The sequence below is a fragment of the Rosa chinensis genome, chromosome 6, assembly GCF_002994745.2.
Source record: "Rosa chinensis cultivar Old Blush chromosome 6, RchiOBHm-V2, whole genome shotgun sequence".
Classification (NCBI taxonomy): Eukaryota; Viridiplantae; Streptophyta; class Magnoliopsida; order Rosales; family Rosaceae; genus Rosa; species Rosa chinensis.
Genome location: NC_037093.1, coordinates 61,830,277 through 61,851,402, shown reverse-complemented (window position 1 = coordinate 61,851,402; position 21,126 = coordinate 61,830,277). Strand labels below are relative to the sequence as shown.

At 38.6% G+C, this 21,126-nt stretch overlaps 5 protein-coding genes across 5 annotated transcripts; 2 read left to right on the top strand and 3 right to left on the bottom strand.

The window, feature by feature from the left end:
* Window positions 1-1,127: 1,127 nt before the first annotated feature.
* LOC112171735 lies at window positions 1,128-4,853 on the bottom strand. The gene has a single exon (XM_024308872.1). The coding sequence runs from the start codon at window positions 4,851-4,853 to the stop codon at window positions 1,128-1,130; it is 3,726 nt and encodes a 1,241-aa protein (XP_024164640.1).
* Window positions 4,854-7,075: 2,222 nt separating this feature from the next.
* Window positions 7,076-7,929, top strand: LOC112172461 (defensin-like protein 19). Its single transcript, XM_024309814.2, has 2 exons — window positions 7,076-7,180; window positions 7,275-7,929. The coding sequence occupies exons 1-2, from the start codon at window positions 7,105-7,107 to the stop codon at window positions 7,445-7,447; spliced, it is 249 nt and encodes an 82-aa protein (XP_024165582.1). The 5' UTR covers window positions 7,076-7,104; the 3' UTR covers window positions 7,448-7,929.
* Window positions 7,930-7,964: 35 nt separating this feature from the next.
* LOC112172460 (50S ribosomal protein L31, chloroplastic) lies at window positions 7,965-8,888 on the bottom strand. Its single transcript, XM_024309813.2, has 2 exons — window positions 8,728-8,888; window positions 7,965-8,650 (listed from the first exon to the last, which is right to left on the bottom strand). The coding sequence occupies exons 1-2, from the start codon at window positions 8,794-8,796 to the stop codon at window positions 8,309-8,311; spliced, it is 411 nt and encodes a 136-aa protein (XP_024165581.1). The 5' UTR covers window positions 8,797-8,888; the 3' UTR covers window positions 7,965-8,308.
* A 2,266-nt stretch (window positions 8,889-11,154) lies between these two features.
* On the top strand, window positions 11,155-15,260 carry LOC112171355 (glucose-1-phosphate adenylyltransferase large subunit, chloroplastic/amyloplastic). Its single transcript, XM_024308552.2, has 14 exons — window positions 11,155-11,876; window positions 11,998-12,120; window positions 12,366-12,539; window positions 12,627-12,719; window positions 12,794-12,877; window positions 12,963-13,018; window positions 13,340-13,433; window positions 13,569-13,754; window positions 13,879-13,959; window positions 14,114-14,200; window positions 14,275-14,379; window positions 14,506-14,612; window positions 14,783-14,843; window positions 14,948-15,260. Exons 1-14 carry the CDS (start codon window positions 11,649-11,651, stop codon window positions 15,047-15,049), a joined length of 1,581 nt encoding a protein of 526 aa, XP_024164320.1. The 5' UTR covers window positions 11,155-11,648; the 3' UTR covers window positions 15,050-15,260.
* LOC112171356 (mannan endo-1,4-beta-mannosidase 7) lies at window positions 15,200-17,337 on the bottom strand. Its single transcript, XM_024308553.2, has 5 exons — window positions 16,858-17,337; window positions 16,562-16,759; window positions 16,261-16,383; window positions 15,942-16,138; window positions 15,200-15,850 (listed from the first exon to the last, which is right to left on the bottom strand). Exons 1-5 carry the CDS (start codon window positions 17,182-17,184, stop codon window positions 15,394-15,396), a joined length of 1,302 nt encoding a protein of 433 aa, XP_024164321.1. The 5' UTR covers window positions 17,185-17,337; the 3' UTR covers window positions 15,200-15,393.
* Between the last annotated feature and the right edge of the window lie 3,789 nt (window positions 17,338-21,126).

Sequence of the window (21,126 nt, the reverse complement as noted above, 5' to 3'; positions counted from 1 at the left end):
CATTTCTTTCTTTGTGCTTCATTTGCTATTTCTCTTGGCATCCATGGCTCCATTAACCATGGAACTGAATTCTTGCAGTTCTATTAATTGAAAAATTCATCAAGAAATAATGATCATATGCTATTTAGTTTGTTTTCATAAGTACAAATCCAATGTATTCTGTACAACATAAGTTTAGGGCTCTTGAAAATTTTGATTTGAACAAGGATACTAGGGGTCATCATTTGGCCCGCGGGCCTAAAAGCCCATGGGCGCCCGCCCGACCCAGTGGGCAAAAGCCCGGCCCGGCCCGCATAAAAGCCCATCTCGGCCCTGCCCATTGGACACGAGGCAGGGCTAGGGCGGAGGGTTCAAAGCCCAGGCCCGGCCCGCGGCCTGGCCAGTTATATGCCCATTAAAGCCCGCCCAGCCCGGTCTTATAAGCCCGCCCGAAAGCCCATTCAATTTTTGTATTAATATATTTTTATGTAGTTATATTGAACTAATTATTGCATTAGGCCATATGTTTTTTTAATTTTGTATTTTATTTTGTTCAATAATTAACATATCATCATTTTTTCATAGGTTTTTGTATTTTTTTAACAAAATAATATGACATATAAATATAATGGGCTCGGCCCTGCCCTCCCAAAAAAGCCCGGCCCAACCCGGCCCTAAAAAGCCCGTGCGGCCCTGGGCCTTGATTTTTAAGAGAAGCCCGGCCCTGCCCAACCCGAAAAATAAAAAATATATGTTTTGGCCCGGCCCGAACCCATTAATTTTGGGCAGGGCCGGCCCTACCCTGCCCATTGACGACCCCTAATGGATACTGTTAGTGGAGAGTGGAGACGTACATGTGAAGATACCCAAATTAAACATTGGAATCAATATATTTGAATAGGAAAAGCCTAAAGACATAAACCGATGGGAATGCACATATTTTTTTTTTTTTTTTTTTTTTTTTTTTCAGCGCTCTTACCCGAATTTATTAATAAAAAATAAAAGATACATAGCAAGGGGGGCTAGGCCAAAACCTTGCCATAAGAAAACACAAGCTGAACAAGTACAACTGAAAGTACCAATTACTCGTACAGAGAAAAAACAACTAAAAAGAAACAATTACAATAGTGAAAGAAGAAACTAATCAACTACCTAAAACGGTAGTTAGTGCCTGATGTCAAATCTCGTCCATAGAGGCCTGTAACAAAAGAAGGGACTTTAATGTACCAAATAGAACCCATATTGGTAGCTCCAAAGTCAGCCAATTTGTCAGCCAATGCATTTCCTTCCCTGTAGATGTGACTTACTTTAAATTGCATGAGTTGCCCACATTTCACACAATTAGCCCATGCCACTCTTAGCTTCCAAGGAACCAACTGAGGTGCCTTGAAGTAGTTGACTACTAGAACAGAGTCTGTTTCCAGCCAAAGTTTCTGCCAGCCCCTTTCTGAGGCCACCCTTATAGCTTCCATAACCGCCGAAAGTTCTGCCTCAATTGCACTGGAAACAATAACTCTATGTGCAAAAGCACCCCTGAACAAGCCCTCTGAATCCCTAAATACTCCACCAAAGCCTGCTGCTTGAGGTCCCTTGAAAGAACCGTCAGTATTAACTTTTAACCAATCCCCTAAAGGAGGATGCCAGTAAACTTGGATAAACCTTGGAGCTTTTAACCTCAAAGGTGAAAGACCAAGTAAATTAAAAACTGGCAGCGCTCCTGCTGAGGTTGTAAAGTGGGAGAAATAGAGGGAAGCAGACTCTTTTAGAGAGAGTAAAAAGAAATGCTTGAAAATGTTTAGCTGAAAAGAACCACCATCATACCTTAACTTGTTTCTTTTTGTCCATAAACACCATATTGCATTGCAGAAGGCAAATATCCATAGCTTTCGAACTGCTGGAGTTAACCTCACAGTTAAAGTTGCAGATAATAATGCATTGATCGATGTTGGAGCTTGAATATTGATCCGAAACAAATGTAAAACCCATACCCAAAACTCATTGACCAATCTGCAATTGAGGAAGATATGCGCAATGGTCTCTGTATCATTATGACAAAATTCACACCTAGAACATAGGGAATACCCTCTACGTTGCAATCCAAAATCTGAAAGGAGTTTCCCATGCATCACCTTCCATGTAATTATGCTCTTGCGAGGTTGAATGGCCTTGTGCCAAATCAGCTTACACCAATCCAAACTAGGAGGAAAAGAAGAGAGATATGAATAAGCCTCCTTGACCGTTAACAACCCGGAAGAAGCCTGTGCCCAAACAGTAGTATCATCTGCTTCAAAAGTTGGCAGATGGGTTTGCAGAACCTGCGTGGCAACATCTGGAAACAAAACTTGCATTTGAGAGGGTAAAGACCAAGTCTGGTCAACAATATAATCACTCACCTTTTCATGAAAAAAGTCTACCACTTCATTATTTATAGTCAGGGTTTCTGCAATAGGGGAGCCAAGCCAATTATCAGACCAGAAGAGAACACTCTTGCCATTACCCACAACCCACTGCACACCAGAATAAAAAGATCTCCAAAGCTTCTTCAAACCAAGCCACACTGAAGATCGCTGATAACACTTTTTGACTTGAAATGAAGAGTTGAAAAATCTAGTTCGGAGGAAATTTGCAGATGTGGAAGAGGCTTGAACGATGTCCCAACATCGTTTGAACAAAAGAGATTTATTAAGAGTAAATAAGTTCTTCAACCCCAATCCTCCGATGTCAGTAGGCATACAACAAAGCTTCCAGGCAATCAACGGACTACCCCTCTTCAAGGGGTCTCCAGACCAGAAAAAATTCCTAGTCCAAGCTTGAACCTTCTTTAGCAGAGAGGTAGGCCATTCATAGACTTGAAAACTATAAGTGAGAAGACTTTGCACAACAGAATTAATTAATTGAAGTCTAGAAGCTTGAGACAATTGTAAACCTTTCCAAGAAGACAGTTTGCAACGTACCTTGTCCGCTAGGGCCTGAAAATAGCATGGTTTTGGGCATCCTTGAAAAATTGGCACACCCAAGTAATTGAAAGGAAAAGAGCTTTCACTGATGCCCAAAGTACGTTTGATAAAATTTCTTCTTCGAATTGCATATTTCCCCAGAAAAATGGAGGACTTTTGCTTATTCACTACCTGCCCTGAATTGCAAGCATATTCACTCATAAAATTCATTAGAGCCTTCATACCTCGAGATGTACTCTGCATAAACACCATTATGTCATCAGCAAATAGAACATGAGATGGAGGTGACAACTTTTTGGGAGCTGTAATGCAAGAGAACTTCTTCTTTGAAACAAGACGGCTCAAACCCCTACTAAGCACTTCTTCAGCTAGGCAGAATAATAACGGTGATAAAGGGTCACCTTGTCGAACACCACGCGAGCATTCAAAAAAACCGCAAGCTTGCCCGTTCACCTGTACAGATAGCCTTGCAGACTTGAGTATTGCATGAATCCAGTCAATAAACACTGAGCTGAAGCCAAAAGCTTTAAGAACTCGTAACAAGAATCCCCAATCCAAAGTATCAAACGCCTTGGATATATCAAATTTAATAGCAATATTACCCCAACGACTCTCTCTATCCAATAGATTAACGCACTCTGAAGTGAGGGTTATTGGATCAACAATATTTCGGCCTTTAACAAAGCCGCTTTGATTTGGAGAGATTATTCTTGAAGCTATCTGCCCAAGCCTGTCTGCAAGTATTTTAGTAATCACTTTGAAAACAAAGTTGGCTAGAGCTATTGGTCTGTAATCTGAAACTACCTCTGCCTCTTCCTTTTTTGGAATGAGAATAATCGTGCTTGAATTAAAATTGGGAAGAATAAACTTATTCTCAAAGAAGCTGCAAACTGCTGCAACGACATCAGTAGCCACTGTTTCCCAACAGGCTTGGAAAAAATCACCGCTAAAGCCATCGGGGCCTGGAGCACTAAATCCATCCAAGCTCATAACTGCACATCGGATTTCGTCTGTAGAGGGAATCAAAGCAAGAGCTAAATTTTCCTCCTCTGTCACCAATGCAGGTATAACTCGCTCAACCAGACCAGTGTCAATAAGATCGTCATCTCGAGTAAACAGAGAATTGAAATGATTTACTACATGCGTGGCAATCCGGTCATGAGTATTAAGGACCTGTGTACCCTCTCTAAGAGATGCCATTGAGTTACGAATTCGCTGTACTTTCACCAGTTTATGCAAAAAAGAAGTATTTCTATCTCCCTCAGCCAACCAACGAACCCTTGATTTGCTTCTAAGAAAAGTCTCTTGCATTGATAACGCAGTTTGATAAGCAACATTGGCCTCATCCTCTTGCTTGAAGAGCTCAATAGAGGGTCCCAACATATCAATTTCACTTTGAACCCTGTCAAGAGCTGTTTTTGCATTTAACATATTGCTGTGGACATCTCCAAATATTGATTTGTTCCAATGTTTCAACATAAATTTGAGGGCTCGTAGTTTAGATGAAAGAACAAACATAGGACATCCGTAATACGATAGACTTGTCCAAAAATCATGCACAAGAGGCCTGAAATCTTTTTGCTTTAGCCACATGCTCTGAAATCTGAAGGGAGCCCTATATGACTGTTGAGTCCTTCTGCAGGTGACCATAATGGGGTAGTGATCAGAACTAACACGAGTAATGGTGCGACATTCAAAGTTTGCCCATGCATCAAACCAATTCTCGTTGGCGAAGGCTCTATCCAAACGTACTTCAGTTCTACGGTTGGTCCATGTATAAAAAATCCCTCTACGGTTGGACCATAATGGGAATGCACATATTGAATTTGGCAAGATTGGTTTTCCCTTGCTGCACGTTGTCCGATTGTCCCTAATAGATTGAATTTTCAGTCCTGGTTCAAGACTATCAGTCCTCATTGAAGATCCGTTTTTGAAGCTTGGTTAATTACACTACAAACAATCCTCATGAGGGTTGGAGTCAAAGCCAAATTACAGGGATTCTACCAAAGGATGTTAGCATGCTTTGGACAGTGCAAGATTGATGTTAAGAGTTAAACCCGTTTTTATTTTTATTTTTTTCACTTTGAAGTTGATTAGATAGACACAAGATGTCTCTAAGAATGTTTTTGATAGACCAAGATGGTTGAATGGAACCCTGAAAACAGTCAATCAATAGCTTTGAAATAATTAATCTATATGTTGATGCGACTGCGAATGAAAATATATACAAGATAACAAATTCATTACCAATAACAACATACTTTTGGCAAGAAATCTTCCATTGACGTCGATTTTTGATACTAAAGATCAAACCAGTACCCTAAAATCAAAGCTTGATCTTGACATATTATATTGCATTTTGAACACTGATCCCGAGTCCTTGCAAAGCATTTAACCCCCAATTCTCATTAGCTGAAACTTATAAAAGCATAATTATTGCAAACTTTCCGCTCTCAAACAGAAGTAATATTTGTTTAACACAAGAAGTAATTAAGATTAGGTAATGGTCGTCTTCGATTGTTAAAATATATCCCGGTAAAACTTTACGGTTGTACTCGTGTGTCCCATAAGATAAAAAAAGGCTTTGCAATGAATCTTTTAGGGTTTATTTGTAGGTCCACCAACACAATTATGCAAAAAATATCCTCATCGAATCCAACATTGGATGGATCATGTTTCATTTAAATCACGATGCTTACCACTCCCTATTATAATGTAATTTTCTTTTGCTTGCTGTCATTTTGGTTCTCTAATCCGACATCTTATATCCTTACTTGACTATGATATATTCTTTTTAACGTAGATTGATAGATTAGCATAACAATTCATTTAAAATTGCTCTCGAAAAAAAAATATATATATATAAAAAGATGGAAGACCCGTTTCCTTTTATACCTTGTTGCTGGGACTTTACAATAGAATGTAAATACATGATATCCTTTGAGATTGAAACAAAACACACCAAAAGAGAAAAACAAACACAAACAAGATCATCCTGTATTAGTGTATTGTTAAAGTGGCAGAGTAGTTTTTTTTTTTTTTTTTGACGAGGCAGAGTAGTTTTGTTTGAAAATGAGGGGAGTTCGGCCAATCGGCTGTTTAGGACGGTGGCCATTGGCCTCTAGCTGAAGGACCAAAGGTGAAGGAGAAAGATTGGGCCACCAAAATGAACTCGACCACAAGCAATTAAATTATTATATTATTTTCGTTTTGGAGTATTGTATAGGTTTTACTGTTACCTATCTCCTTCGTGTCAAATTTTTAACGGAAGACAATTCTTTTGGAGTATATACAAGCATGCAGGTGTAATGGCCTTGGTACAAAAATATATATACTTTTGCTTGATTAAATCTTGTTGAAAATCTAATGAGGATCTTCATTTACACAATTATGGCATGTAAATATAATTTTAGTGTTATAAATAAGCTGTATCAGACTAGTGCATCATGGTGTTCGTTCTTACGAGCTTCGGCTTGAAGTAACTCTTTAATCTTCAACACGTGCACTGCTTGAACTCGCCGTGGTTCAACCCGCTCTAAAATTCCGATCAAACTGACCCGTGATAGTATAGGCACAACGAGCACAAGGTAGGCAGCGATGGTTGTCTTCTTTTAGCTGAACCCTAGCCTAGAGCCCTAGTTCTTTAAGTGTGAATTGATTTGATTTAACCTCGGAATGGACGTACTGTATTGGGCCCAAATTCAACCGTCAAATTTACCAAGTTCATGCTTTTTAGACTTGGGTCCATCAGTCCTATTATTTTGAATCCATTTGAGTCTGGCCCATCCTAGGGAGCCTATTGTATCACCTCGGTGCACGTTAGAAAATGATATTTGACTTTGACTTCGATCAAGCTCTATACATATCACTGTATAGCCTAATGAGAACAAGCACGAAGCATTTCGGACATTACGACAGACTAAAGTGGAGGTTCTGAAGTTGAATTCAAACACATGCAGCTGAATTTCGTATGTTCATGTTTATCGAAATCGATCAGATTGCATGAATATGTGTGATTAACCTAAACAAATCGATCCACCTGTCTATGGCGATAAGAATTGGGTTGTGGTTGATCAATGGCTTCAGCCTATAAATAACACCAACTCATGGCACTAGGAACTCAGACCCTGCCTTACACTTTGAGCGTAGTAAGAGATCAGAAGCAAAAATGGCTAAGCTACTTGGTCACCACCTGGTTTATCTCATCCTCTTTCTGTCTGTCTTCCTCCTCTTTGCATCGACTGGTAAATTATCTTTCATTAAGTTTGTGTGTGTGTGTGATACATGCTCAAAATTTAACTGTGGTGAAAAATTTTGTCTATGACTTGTTACATGCAGAGATGGGAATGGTGGAAGCAAGAATCTGTCAAAGGCGGAGTAAAACATGGACAGGGTTATGTGTGAACACTGGCAACTGCCATCGTCAGTGTAGGAACTGGGAAGGTGCTCAGCGTGGAGCTTGTCATGCTCAATTCCCAGGGTTCGCATGCTTCTGCTACTTTAATTGTTGATTGTTTATCAACCGCAGCAGCAGCCAGCAATTTCTGTGACCTCAAGCTTTGATATCCAGTTACTTATATGTGTAAACAGAGTGTAAAGTTAGCTTCGTTTCAGCCAAATAAGTCAGCCTCATATGACACGGGTTGTGTAACAACATCATCAACGTTACTTCGGTGCACTCTGTTAAAACAAGCAGCAAAGTGATACTACTGCAGAACCACTACTGCTTCTACGTTAAAACTTAAAACAAACTACGTAGTAACACTGCTGCACAACTACTGCTGTTTGACTCCTAGCTTTTGCAATATAACCGGCACTAGAAATGAGTTTTCTTCATAAAATGCTTTGAGATTCACACTATAGTCTAACATTTGCAACCAAATCAAAGAGATTTCTCTTCAAGTTCAAACTAACTGAACCATCAGCAGGTCATTAACACAATGAGATAATAACCCTGCAATCTACATACAAAAGGCTTTCTATAAAATTCACCAGCACCTACACTATTCATCACATCTGCGCTTATACTAGATATAAACAGCACTTGGCTTTCCTAATTTCCACGGATTCACAGCTCAATGCATCTTCATCCTATACTCGAAAACTATATATACTTTTGGTTACAATAGATTAAAGAACAAACATGCTCGAAAACTTACAATAGATTAAAGAAAAAAAATGTCCAATGCGAAAAATGGGAGTACGCCGAGCACAGAATCAGAATCAGCATTGAAATTCAATTCTATTCCATTTCACAAAATACACACCTTGAAGCTTGAATTTTTAGCATCCACCTAAAAATCTCAGATAGTTGAAGCAAAGCAAAGCAGAAGCAAAGAGCTTGCACATAATTTGTTTGGGTGTGGGTTGTTCTACTTCTTCTTGCCTCCTTTCCCAGCCCCTTTTTTCCTAGAGGGCAGCACAATCTCTCCTTTGAGCACCGGAATATCCATAATCTCCGTGAGCCCGCCGTACTTCTTCCTGAACTTCTCGACCTGGTCATCGTCGACCAGCAGACCCGACCGGTTGCCGAGGTAGAAGGGGTGGTTACCGGACCAGATATCCACCACGTACTCCTTCTGGGTCCCACCGGTGGTCATGACGAGCTCTCCTTTGCAGTACACCTTGGCGTCCTCGTAGAACTCCGGGTGTATCTCCTTCTTCCTGCACGTCACCACAGGCCGGAAACTCCCCGACCCGACAACATTGGAGACCTGAAAAAGACAATTTAAGCCGGGGTGGATTGGATTAGGGGGAAGTGAAATGAGAGAGGGTATTTCGGGAATTTTACCTTCTTGGGAGGGAGGACCCGTGGGCAGGAATGTCCTTGGAGGAAGGTGTTGGTTAGATTGAGCGCCATTTCTGCTTCGGTTTGGGAAGGACGGAGAAGATAGATTCTGGATGAAGAAGAAGATGAGGTTTATGTGGTTCTGTGGACCAACTTACCCTCTGAGTGGGCTTTTTGAGCTAATTGGGCTTATTTGGAAGAGTCTATACTGTGGACTTATGGGATTGCATTTTAAGAAGCTAATTGGGTTGAGGAAATCGTTGCCATATATCCCATGTTGCTATGGTGAATCATGTACTATTATGATCGAGTCGGCCAAAATTGTATCGGAAAGAAATAATATTACCTCGAATTGGGACCTATAGTATTTCTATGCTGTCCAAAATGATATATCTTCGAATGCGTTAGAACACGAATCGGATTCCTCGTGCATAGAAAAAATACCCTTAGGTATCGGGCTTGCACTTATCTACGGGCTACGGCAAAGGATTTTGCTCGGGTACTGGGGCTGAAGCATACCGTGGGCTAAGACAAAAAGATTGGGCTGGATGCTGACAACCCAATAAGAATAAGGGAAAATGTTCCCATGTCGCATAATGTTTCCATTATTGGAGACAATTACTCAATATGGAAACTTGAACCTTCTCTGTGCTTGGAGCCATTGAGGTGATGCCAGGTGGCACAAAAATTCCTCCAATGGCCGCATTGATGAGCATGGTGACTCATGCATACTTGAATTTTCTCGACTGAACCCGTCCTACTCAGTGCCGTGTGTGTTGACACCAATAATTGATATGCTGGTGGTGACTCACAAGCTACAAGGGGAAAGAGGTAGGTTTAGATATTTTTGTGATATTTGGAATATTCCATATTTTCAACGACTAAATTCAGCTGCCACGTGTACGGCTTCGGATGCGACGTCCAACAAGGGGAATGGAGTTAGAAACGCGTTGGCCCTTTGCGTTTGTGTGTTCCTCGCTTGGCATTTTGATCATTTCATGCGCCCACCATGTGATTGAAGCTTATAATGCTCATATTTCTTTCTTCGGGTCCAACAATCCACAAATCAGAGAAGGCAAAGAAAAGAGTACAAGAATGCTTATTGATAGGGCAATAATAATGAACCCATGGTAGGTGTTTGTGTTACCTGCACAGTCTTATCACGTGCAAAGTTCCAAAACTTCTAAGAAATGTGATTGGATTTCAACTTCGAGGGACCAAACTCGACCGTCAAACGAATTGTATCACTCATTAATAGTACATATAAGTAATCTTTCATTTTTCATACCTCAATGATAAAAGTAGAGTTTATTTCAAGAGAAATTATTCATTGAATCAACGATTATTTTCACACAAAAAAATTTCAACCTTTCTCACACTTCACAATTTATTTTAATTGTTTAGCTGATTGCTTCGTTGGTCATTAGTTTAATAGATTTGATGACCCAGCATATATGGAGAAGGGTGAAGAGCTATCTGACAAATGCAGAGATTCACTTTCCTGTTTGCTGCAAAATGCAGAAAGAGGTACACTGATTGCTGAAAACGATCGGGTATGAGAGACGCACATGGGGGGTCGTGCCAAATATATGCCGTCCATTTGTTTGCGGTTCACATGCAATGTGGTCGCTTTCAAGTTTCAGACTTGACGGTCGACATCGTCACTAACGTTAATTTCTTGCAACAGTAGGAGCGAGCAATATCATATGATTTTCTTTTGTTCCGTGGCGGGAGAGACAGCGACCCTCCAGTGTACGGTTTAATAAGGAGGGTGACTAGCCCATATACCCGTACACCTGTGTTTTTCTAGAACATGTTGATGCAAGCACTATCAAATTATATAAGATAAGAGACGTATAAAATGACCATGATCAGATTCGTTTAATGACTTTGGATACTTATCAGATTTGGATCAAAATCTCGTCCGTTGATATATTCATATTTTTTTAAATGTATCAAGTTTTGACTGAGTGTGTCCCATTATTTGAAGTTATTTCTTTATTTGCTTATACAAAAATAATAAAGGCCACCTTGATCTATGAGAGATGTTGGTTTGCACAATAAATAATCTTAAAAGAAGGATCAAAAAGAAGGAAGGACTCTTTCAAAAAAAAAAAAAAACCCGATATAGTTGGAGAGGGAGCAAAGCCAGACCGTTGAGTCGCTTTCGCTCTAATCAGAGTGGCATTATTGAGAAGATGAATGATTCAGTGCACCGACGTGCACTTGCACCAACATAAATAAATGGTTAGATTATATTAAATACACTCTTAAATTATTAATAAAAATATTAATTATAAATATCAAGAGGTTGATATCATTTTAAATTATTAATAAAAATATTAATTATAAATATCAAGGTTGGTATCATTTTATAAGTATTAGATCATTTACACCAGAATTGCTGGATTTTTGGTGTTGTTAACAGAATTGGAATTGAGTTGAAAACAGGTGCATACACTATTATTAAAAGGCGCGTCATTTTGAGATTTTCCTCGTGACCTCTCTCACTCTTCACCAATCCCCCCACCTTCATCATCTCAGCCTCATTGCTCCTGCATTCACTCTCTTCCACTTGCCATTTTTGGGTCTCACCAGAAGCCACTTTGATTTAAGCTCTTCCCAAACTCATGGTGATCACACCAACGCTAGACTAGGTTTCTCCAAACATCGAAGCTTTCATCTTTTTTTGGCTTCTGGGGTTGTGTTTGCTTCTCATTGTTCTAATAATAGAATTTTTTTCTGATCCGGGAATTGCTGAGTTTTGCCTCCGATCTGGGACTTTCTTTGTTTTATGTCACTTTTGTGAAAGTTGGTTGCTTCTCTTTTCCATAAAGCCGAGTTAGTGGAAACCATTTTTCTAAGATTCCCCAATTTTGCATTTAGAGCCATAAAATCTGTGTAAAGTAGTTTGCATATTCACAATGGATTCTTGCTGTGCGACTCTGAAGGCTAATGCCCTTCCTGTTAAAGTCAGAGAAGGAGGTCTTAGGAACCAAGGTAATGGCTTTTGGGGTGAGAGTATCAGAGGGAGTCTGAAAAGCAGAGATTTGAGTACCCAATTGTTGAAAAGCTTGAAATCTGAAAGAAAGATCAAGCCTGGTGTGACACACTCTATTCTTACCTCTCCTGATATCAGCCAAGATAATGTGGTAAGTTTAATCCACAGTGCTCAATATTAACATTATTTTGAGAATCAAAGTCCTTGGGATTTTATCATTTGGGTAAATAATGAGAATCACTTTGTGCATTTTCTGTTTGTTTTGGTTTCAGACATTTCAGGCACCATTATTTGAGACTCCAAAAGCTGACCCAAAGAATGTTGCTTCTATCATTTTGGGTGGAGGTGCTGGAACTCGACTATTTCCACTCACCAGCAAAAGAGCCAAGCCAGCGGTAAGATATCACTCACTACCTTTTCGGTGTTCAATCTAAGGTTTCCATGTTGCAGAATGGTTTAGAAAAGGGAAATATTGGAACTTAAATGTTGTGGATTTGATTGACTAGGAACTATAGTTCGAAGTTTTAAAACGAATCGAAACTTGTCTAACATTGTGGTTGTGGCAGTATTCAGTAATATTAGGAACCTAAATGAAATGGGAGATTGAATTTTTTTCAAAATGATCTTATCTGATTTTCAGGTTCCAATTGGAGGGTGTTACAGGCTTATTGATATCCCAATGAGTAATTGCATTAATAGTGGCATCAAAAAGATATTCATACTAACACAATTCAACTCTTTCTCACTCAATCGCCACCTTGCTCGTACTTACAATTTTGGAGATGGTATGAATTTCGGAGATGGTTTTGTGGAGGTAAGATGGCAATCATATGTGTCTGCTTGTTGCAATTTATAATGAAAATGTTTGATGAATCAAAAAGCTAATATATGAAAGCAACAGGTTTTAGCAGCCACACAAACACCGGGAGAAGCTGGGAAAAAATGGTTTCAAGGAACAGCTGATGCTGTGAGACAATTTATATGGGTGTTTGAGGTATGTTGTTATCAATTTACGATTATGTGTCTGTTGGATTAGATGGTAATGGGGCTTTTGGATGACTCGTGCAGGATGCTAAGAACAAAAATGTTGAGCATATAGTGATATTATCCGGCGATCACCTCTACCGGATGAACTATTTGGATTTTGTGCAGGTGTTTATTTGCTACTTTCTGGTGCAATAATAATTATTTATAACCTTCTAAAAATGCTTCTTATTGATGATTCTTATACTTGCAGAAACATATTGACACAAATGCCGACATTACAGTATCATGCATACCTATGGATGAGACGTAAGTTGCTCATATTTTGATGCCATAGTGTTCCAGGTTCAATGTTAAAAGTTCGCAAACTGCCTGACATTGTTTCCTATTTCATGATTACATGACATCAGATTCTTGACTTACCTGTACTGCTATACATATACTGCAAGGAGTAGTAAATTTAATTAAAATCAAGATGAAATTCTACATAACTAATAGTTCCTGGTCTCAGCTTTCATCCTTTAGTTTAAATAATAGTGGAACTTTTTGTTACTTGTCCACCATTTTATAAATCACCGCTTCCTTGATTTTACGCCGGAAACTGACAAATAAATTGTAATTTTCTTGTAGCCGCGCATCAGATTATGGTCTCATGAAAATTGACCAGTCGGGTCGTATCGTCCACTTTGCCGAGAAACCTAAAGGCATCGATCTAGAAGCAATGGTAATAAAAGTGCTTATTCAGACCAGCTTTTGTGTTTTGCTCCAAATCTCGGAGTTTAATTAAGGACTTGTATTTATTACGCACCACAGCCCTTCCCTAATTGTTTTCTGCATTTGACCCATTTTCACACTGCAGCAAGTTGATACCACTGTACTAGGGCTTTCTGAGCTAGATGCTATGACAAATCCTTATATCGCATCAATGGGTGTTTATGTATTTAGAACTGATGTCCTACTAAAGCTATTAAGATTTAGTTACCCTTCTTCCAATGATTTTGGCTCTGAGATTATTCCAGCAGCTGTGAGGGAGCACAATGTCCAGGTGAGATAGAACTTGACATAAAAGTTTCTTTCATCTTTTGTGTTTCAATGAATTTCGTCTTCCAATATTTTATTTGTTCTGTTTTGTCTAGCCGCTAATACACTGTATGCTCATACATTATCAGGCATATCTGTTCAATGACTACTGGGAGGATATTGGAACCGTAAAATCTTTTTTTGATGCCAACTTGGCCCTCACAGAACAGGTTGGTAATGAACACTAGGATTTAGAACTCTCTCCCAATTTTGGATGTCAGATAATTTAGATGAAGTTTCTTTTGGTTAACTAGTACATCAAAAAAGTTAACCATTACAAATTAGAAAATGGCTAGCAAACTGATTCATTGTTTTTTCTCGCAGCCTCCAAAGTTTGAATTCAATGATCCAAAGACACCTTTCTACACCTCTCCCAGATTCTTGCCACCTACTAAAGTTGAAAAATGCAGGGTATGTTGGGAAGCTAAATTTACTTTGTGATGTAGGAGGTAACTTTGTGTCTCATTGCCAATTGATCTTTGCAGATTATGGATGCAATAATATCACACGGTTGCTTCTTACGAGAATGTAGTGTTCAACACTCCATAGTTGGGGTGCGGTCACGTTTGGAGTACGGTGTTGAACTGAAGGTGAGCTTCCTTTGCATACTCTTTTCTTTAGTGGGTAGATAATGGTTTGAACGTGGACTCAGACATATTTCTCATTGCCTAAGAGTGAGCCACTGATTTATTTTGTTATGAAAAATCATTTTTCAGGATACTATGATGATGGGTGCAGACTACTACCAAACTGAAGAAGAGATTGCATCTCTGCTAGCTGATGGAAAGGTTCCAGTTGGTGTGGGAGAAAATACCAAAATCTGGTGAAAACATAACTCGATAACCCCTCTATTGCACGTTTGCACACACCCAACACGTACACAACTAAAACATAAATATCATACCAGAAATTTATATCAATGACGCCCCTCCACTATTTATTAGTTATTGCCTTTTCTTCTTTATGCTGATTTTGCTTGTCAAATTTTTATAGGAACTGTATAATCGACAAGAATGCGAAGATCGGAAGAAATGTGGTGATCACAAATGCTGATGTAAGTATATAAGGCTCTTAAAACTTTAAAGAAAACTGTTATATCGAATCATTGTTCTTTTTATTTGCGACTCACACTGGTGAACAAAATGCTTAATTTCTCAGGGAGTTGAAGAAGCAGAGAGGGCAGAGGAAGGGTTTTACATTAGGTCCGGAATCACTGTCGTACTGAAGAACGCAACCATTAATGATGGAACTATTATATAAACTACAAACTTCCCTACTGGATTCTTCTTCAGATTGAGCCACATTGCCAGTACTTAGACGAACTTGGTTTGTGGCTTTTACATGCAGCTGGAATACTTATTTTATGTAAATTACTAGTTCCTTTCATGTATGTAAAACTGATAGCTGCTCGATAAAATTAAAAGTGCTATCTTTTATATATAATAAAGTTCATGGACTGTTACTTATCAAATCGTAGAACAATTAACAACCTACTCCCTTGGATGAACAAAACTCATCGCAAAGTGGGCATTCACCTGCATTACACGCATTAAAATTTATAGGTATGAAAGTTTCAACTACCGAGTCTTGTTACTTTATTCATTTCAGTTTCCTGTATCATTAACCTTATTTCCAGACCACCATTGTGCCCTTCTGGTATCCCTTGCTCGCTTCCACTTGTCAATGTTTCTCAGCCTGGCATACATCTTCCGAATCTTGTTAAGCCTATGAGACTCCTCAGCAATTATACTAACAGTTGAGGAGCTCTCACTCAACACTACCCCGTACCCGTCTTGAAAAGAGTCCATTCCTTCAGCTAGAAGTTGCCAGAACAAGCCACCAACAGCTGCGCCTCCACCCCTAGCAGACGAGTAGATAGCCGAGTAGACAGTGCTGAAAATCTGGTCACGTTGGCTGGTGGTGTAGCCCGACTCTTTTAAAGACCTTCCAAACTCAGCAAAGAGAACTGGCTTATGAAGAATGTTCTGTGCATCTTGGATGTGATCATTGACCCAACTGCTCAAGAAAGAGACTTGGTCTTCGTAACTTGACCCGGTTAACCTGCACATCATCAATAAAATAACCCAATTCAGAAACTTGTCATCTTAATAAAATTGTAAAATTTTAGCAACTGTAATTTTGTGAATATTACCATTGGTCAGGGTATGAGTGAACAGTGGCAAAGTCAATCCCAGGAATCTGATTGTTTGCCATAAAATCTGTTCCAACTTCAAAATATTTTGGATTAGTTTGCTGCTTTGATTCTCCATAAAAGCCTTCAAGACCAGCTTCTAGCAAGTGACTTCCATCAATAGATTTCAAGTAAGATGCCATCTCTGTAATCCAAGCCTGTCAGTGTCACAAAAACACAAAAATGTGAACATGCTTTATGTCTATTATTACCTAACATAAAAAAGTTGAAGGAAAACAAAAAAAGTAAAAGAAAAGAGATGGTTAATTTGTGAAGAGACCTGAATGGTTTTTCCTGATGGATCAGAAGTGCATCTTGGTTCATTCATCAGCTCCCAAGCCATAATAGTCGGTTCATCTTTGTAAGCAACTCCAGTGAGACTATTCCTTCTCGTGAGTACAGTCTATTACACAAAACCAACATCAGAAAACGTATGTTCGTATTTTTGAACAAAACTTAATCTTGTCAGCAATTTCCATCTACATATGTAACTGAAAATTAGGCCTAATAGATCAAAATTCCTCAAACCACACAAATGGAACCTCTCAACTAATCTTTCATCTGATTAGTGAGTTATTTACCTTGATATGATTTTTGTAGTAGCCTTTCACAACAGAGTTGGTGTAGAAATCATCCTCAGAATTTATAGACTGCTGTGCTTGGCTTCTTGCCCATTCCACGTACTGTTTCCTGCCTCCAAAGTTCTCATAGCTATTCACCAAACTCAGCACCAACTTTATCCCATACTTTCTTGCCTCAGATACCACAAAATCCAACCCCTTTGAAAATCAAGACACAACCTTTTTTTCAGTAAAGTTAATAATCATGCACTTCTAATTGTTCTACAAATTATACAAGATTTGATATCGAATTTAACCTGGAAAGTTTGCTCGTTGTAGGAGCCGGGAGAGTTCTGTAAGGCTCTGTAACCAGCATCGTTGAAAGCCCAAGTTCTTGCAATTGTGAGGCCATTTTTGGAAGCTTGTTGAAAGGCAGAGGAGACAAGGTTTCTCTGAGATGGGTCAGAGGCTATGTACATTAACCAGTAAGCATTGAATCCATGTGCATAATAAGGGATTCCATTCAGGATAAACTGGACTCCTTTGGTTTTCACAAACCCATCTTCTGCTTCTACTAGCTGGAAAAGAATTCCCTGATTTTGAAGAAGCAGAAGAGCACAGAAAAGCAGACCCCAATTCTTCATTTTTGTTTGTTGCTCTTTCTCTGTTGCACTTGTGTGATAAATATGGTTTGGAAGGAAGTGTTACTGTAACCTGTACGTTGAACTGTCTAGAGCTGAAGGAGTGTATATGGTACTTTTGTTATGATGGAAGTAAATAGTTGTTGCCTAGTTGGGTTCCTATTATTATTGCCATAGTTAATTTCCTCAAGTCTCTTCCTCATTGCTCACCTGTTTTGGGCTAAAATTAAGTACAATCTGGGAAATTAGAAATGAATAGCCAATTATGCCCTACATTTGTTTCCTTATCTACTTAAATGAATCAATAGCAGCAATGTATAATTGGTGTCATTTAAAATAGTTTTAGACTGTCGGTGAACTAATGGTCTGTTAGTTAGCCTAAATAACATCTTGGAGGTTATGGGTTTAAATCTCACTAACATCAGAAATAGGGTGAGGAGTTACATTGTCGTCCAGAATCAAAATTTAAAAAAAAAAAATTAGACTATCACGTGGTGGTTTGATATGTATATTTTCATTCATTTAATTTTGTGTTGATGATAATCAGATAAAATAAATAATATTTTCAAACTACACAATTATCACCTTATAAAAACTCAAAACAAAAACACAGAATTAAATCATTAATGAAGTGCGAGACTAGACCTCACACGATCATCTATGTGCTTATGTATACGTGATGGGAAATATGAGATTTGGTGACCTAATATGATGGGCAAAATGGACCATTGCTCCTGCCGAAAGTAAAAGCGCATTGAAAGAAGGATAAATCATTCACCGGACATCACGGCAACGTTTCGTCTTTTGCCGTTGCACCCACGGTCACTGCACTCCCTACGTGTCCAGTGGTGTTGACACGTGGAGCAACCTGGTTGAATCCCTTGATTGAGTGCCACGACGAGTGAGCTATCCCGATGAAGCTTCCTTCTCAGGTTTTGGTCTTAGATTGCCTTTTGGTTGTTTTATATATAATAATACTTTTGTTTGTTTTGGTATCTGAGTTTGGATTATGGAGACAAACCCTAGATTCGAAGTTCAAACGCATAATTAACAATCGAATAAGCAAATGCAAATTGCAAATTGCAAAGCAAAGAATAAAGAAAGAAACAAAGCTCCAAGTTTTCCATACCTTACCTTACCTTAGAGCAACTCCAACAGATTCCCTATATTTTGATTTTTCTCTACTTTAGGGAAAAATGAGACTGTTTTGCTCCAACAGATTCCCTATAACTATCTCTATTTTATAGAAAGAGAGGAGAGAGAAAACCAAATTCCCTATATTTACAGCAAACTCCAAAATTTTAAAGAAGAATATGGAGATTTTATAGATTACTGCAAACTAGGGAATCTGTTGGAGTTAGAGAAGAAAAATAAGCTAAAGGTTTGACTTTTGCTTCTCTATAATACAAAAATTATAGGGAAGCTGTTGGAGTTGCTCTTACCTTTTAATAAAAAAAAGAAGTTCTCCTTACCTTTATTCCCCTATGAATCTTTGATCCTCATACCACGTTCTCATGCTATAATATTCCTGACTTTTTTTTTTTCCTGAGATTCGTTACAAAAAATTTAAATTATAGTCCAGTACTAAATCACCTGATATGATAAGGTTGGTCGAGCGGTGTAGCATGAAATTTGTATGTTTAGCGTTCGAGTCTCAACTCTTAGCATTTTGTGGTCAACAGATATAAGGGGTATTCAGATTCTTGCATTTACGTTGATGGATTAGTATGGTTTTGTTAAGTGGATGAGTTACTAATTCACTAACATAACTGAAGTGACTTACTACCTCACTCTTAATAAAAAATAATAATAATAATTCAGTATTATTTAGTCTAGAGGTATAAGTCTTCTCTTAATAATTTAGAAGTCGTAAGTTCGACTAATAAAATACTAATTATTTCAATTCTCAATTTACATGATAAAAAAGTTTTCAAACATTACATGCTAAATCCCCATGAGATAATCCCCAAATATGTTCTTAATGAAGTCGGAATGTGATTAGAGCTAGGTAGGAAGCAGAGTGCCCCCACTCTTCACCGTAGTGCCGTGAGTTTTGTTAACAATGCATGTGAAGCAAAATCCAAAAGGCACCATTCTGACCTTATATATAAATACAATAGCTAGATTGCGGGATCCGGAATCTGAAAAAGGGAACATGGACGTGCGAAGGAGAAGAAGATAGAGGTCGATTTCCTATTTAAGTCAAGTTTGTAGATATTGTGCATGAAAGCTAGCTCTGAAGTTGCCAACTGAGGTTTTTGAGGACCCATTTTCGATTTTGGATTTGTGGGTCCAAAAATGTCAATGAATACGAGAGAGATTAATTCAAAGCCGTGTATTAGATAATATTCGACTTGAATATCTTCAATGAGATTCATCTAAAATTATATGTGTGGGTAGAAATTATAAGATTGGTGCATTGTCTGAATGTCACGCCCCTGATTTTACACACATGAAAATCGATATATATAATCCCATAATTATACATGCGTGAATGTTCAGTCATCAATACAAATACCTGGAACATCTTTCCTTTATAATAAGTACATAATGATGCCCTGAAACCATCCGAGTTAATATGCACTCGCTCCATAGAGTCATATATTACACAAATTTACGAATTAAGTTGCCATCACAAAATAAAGCGTAAATGCTCCTCAGAGCTTACTACATAGCGGAAGTCATAACAATGGCAAAGCCAACAAAATTTGCTTCCTACCCGTTCAGCTGCCTGTAGCTACCTCAGCTTCAGCCACGATTTTCCTGACCTGCAGGATTAACCCCTACACCAAAAGAATGGTGCACCGGGTTTCCACACAACAAAACCCGGTAAGCTTATGAAAGCTCGTATGAGTAACTCATGAACATCAATCAACAACTCACATCAATCTACTTAAGGAAACATGCAGCCATGATTCCTTCTAACATTCCATATCCTTTCCAAAGAAAGGACAACATGAGTCACCGCTATGACCATGCTCTATTTGCTAACTTAACCATCAAGTAGCAATTCAAGTCTCATCTAGACAATTAAAGAAGAATACCATCGGAACTCTCCTTTAAACTACGTACCTATGAGTCTCAAGCAACCTCGACCGTTACTCTCATAAGCTATCATGGCAGATAACTAGAACTCTATTGAAATTGTAATCACTCGTCCGACTACAGACGTGATTACCTATTTCCTGCCTTGATCACCATCTGCGACCTGTCACCATCTGTGACATGTGGTTTCAGACCCCGTCTGGTCTCAAAATCAACATTTAGGTCACCATCTGTGCTCTGTCACCATCTGTGACACATGATCTTCAGACCCCGTCTGGTCATGAAATCAACGTCAAGGTCACCGTCTGCAACCTGTCACCATCTGTGCTATGTCACCATCTGTGATATGTAATCTTCTTTGACCCTATCTGGTCTTAAAGCTAAACGTTAAATAAGTCGCAACCGACCTAAAAACGTTATAACATCTAGCTTCGGCTTTCCTAACTCCTGCTCACCATCTGTGACCCTTGGTACAAGGACCAATACATTTAAAATGAGTCACGCTTGACTCAAAAATGTAACATCAAGCTCAATACTTTTCAAACAATAGAAAACATCTTTTTCCACAATATTGTTTCCTGAAAAGCCACATTCAACAATAATATGAACATCATCATGCATATTATTATTCATCACAATCATCCACAATGATATATATATTTCACGTAAATATATATATACGTAGACATTCGCTCAGGAATGCCTACTAATACCAACTATAGTTTGCAGTTAATAATTAACGCCAAAACGATAATGGTAATTCTGTTCATAAAGAACCTTGTGAGATTACTCACCTCGAACTCCTGCTGCGTCTTCAACAAAACAAAAAGCCGCCAATTCACAAATAATCGTCTACTGTACTTCGTCAAGTACCTATTCACATACGTTTCCAATTTAGTG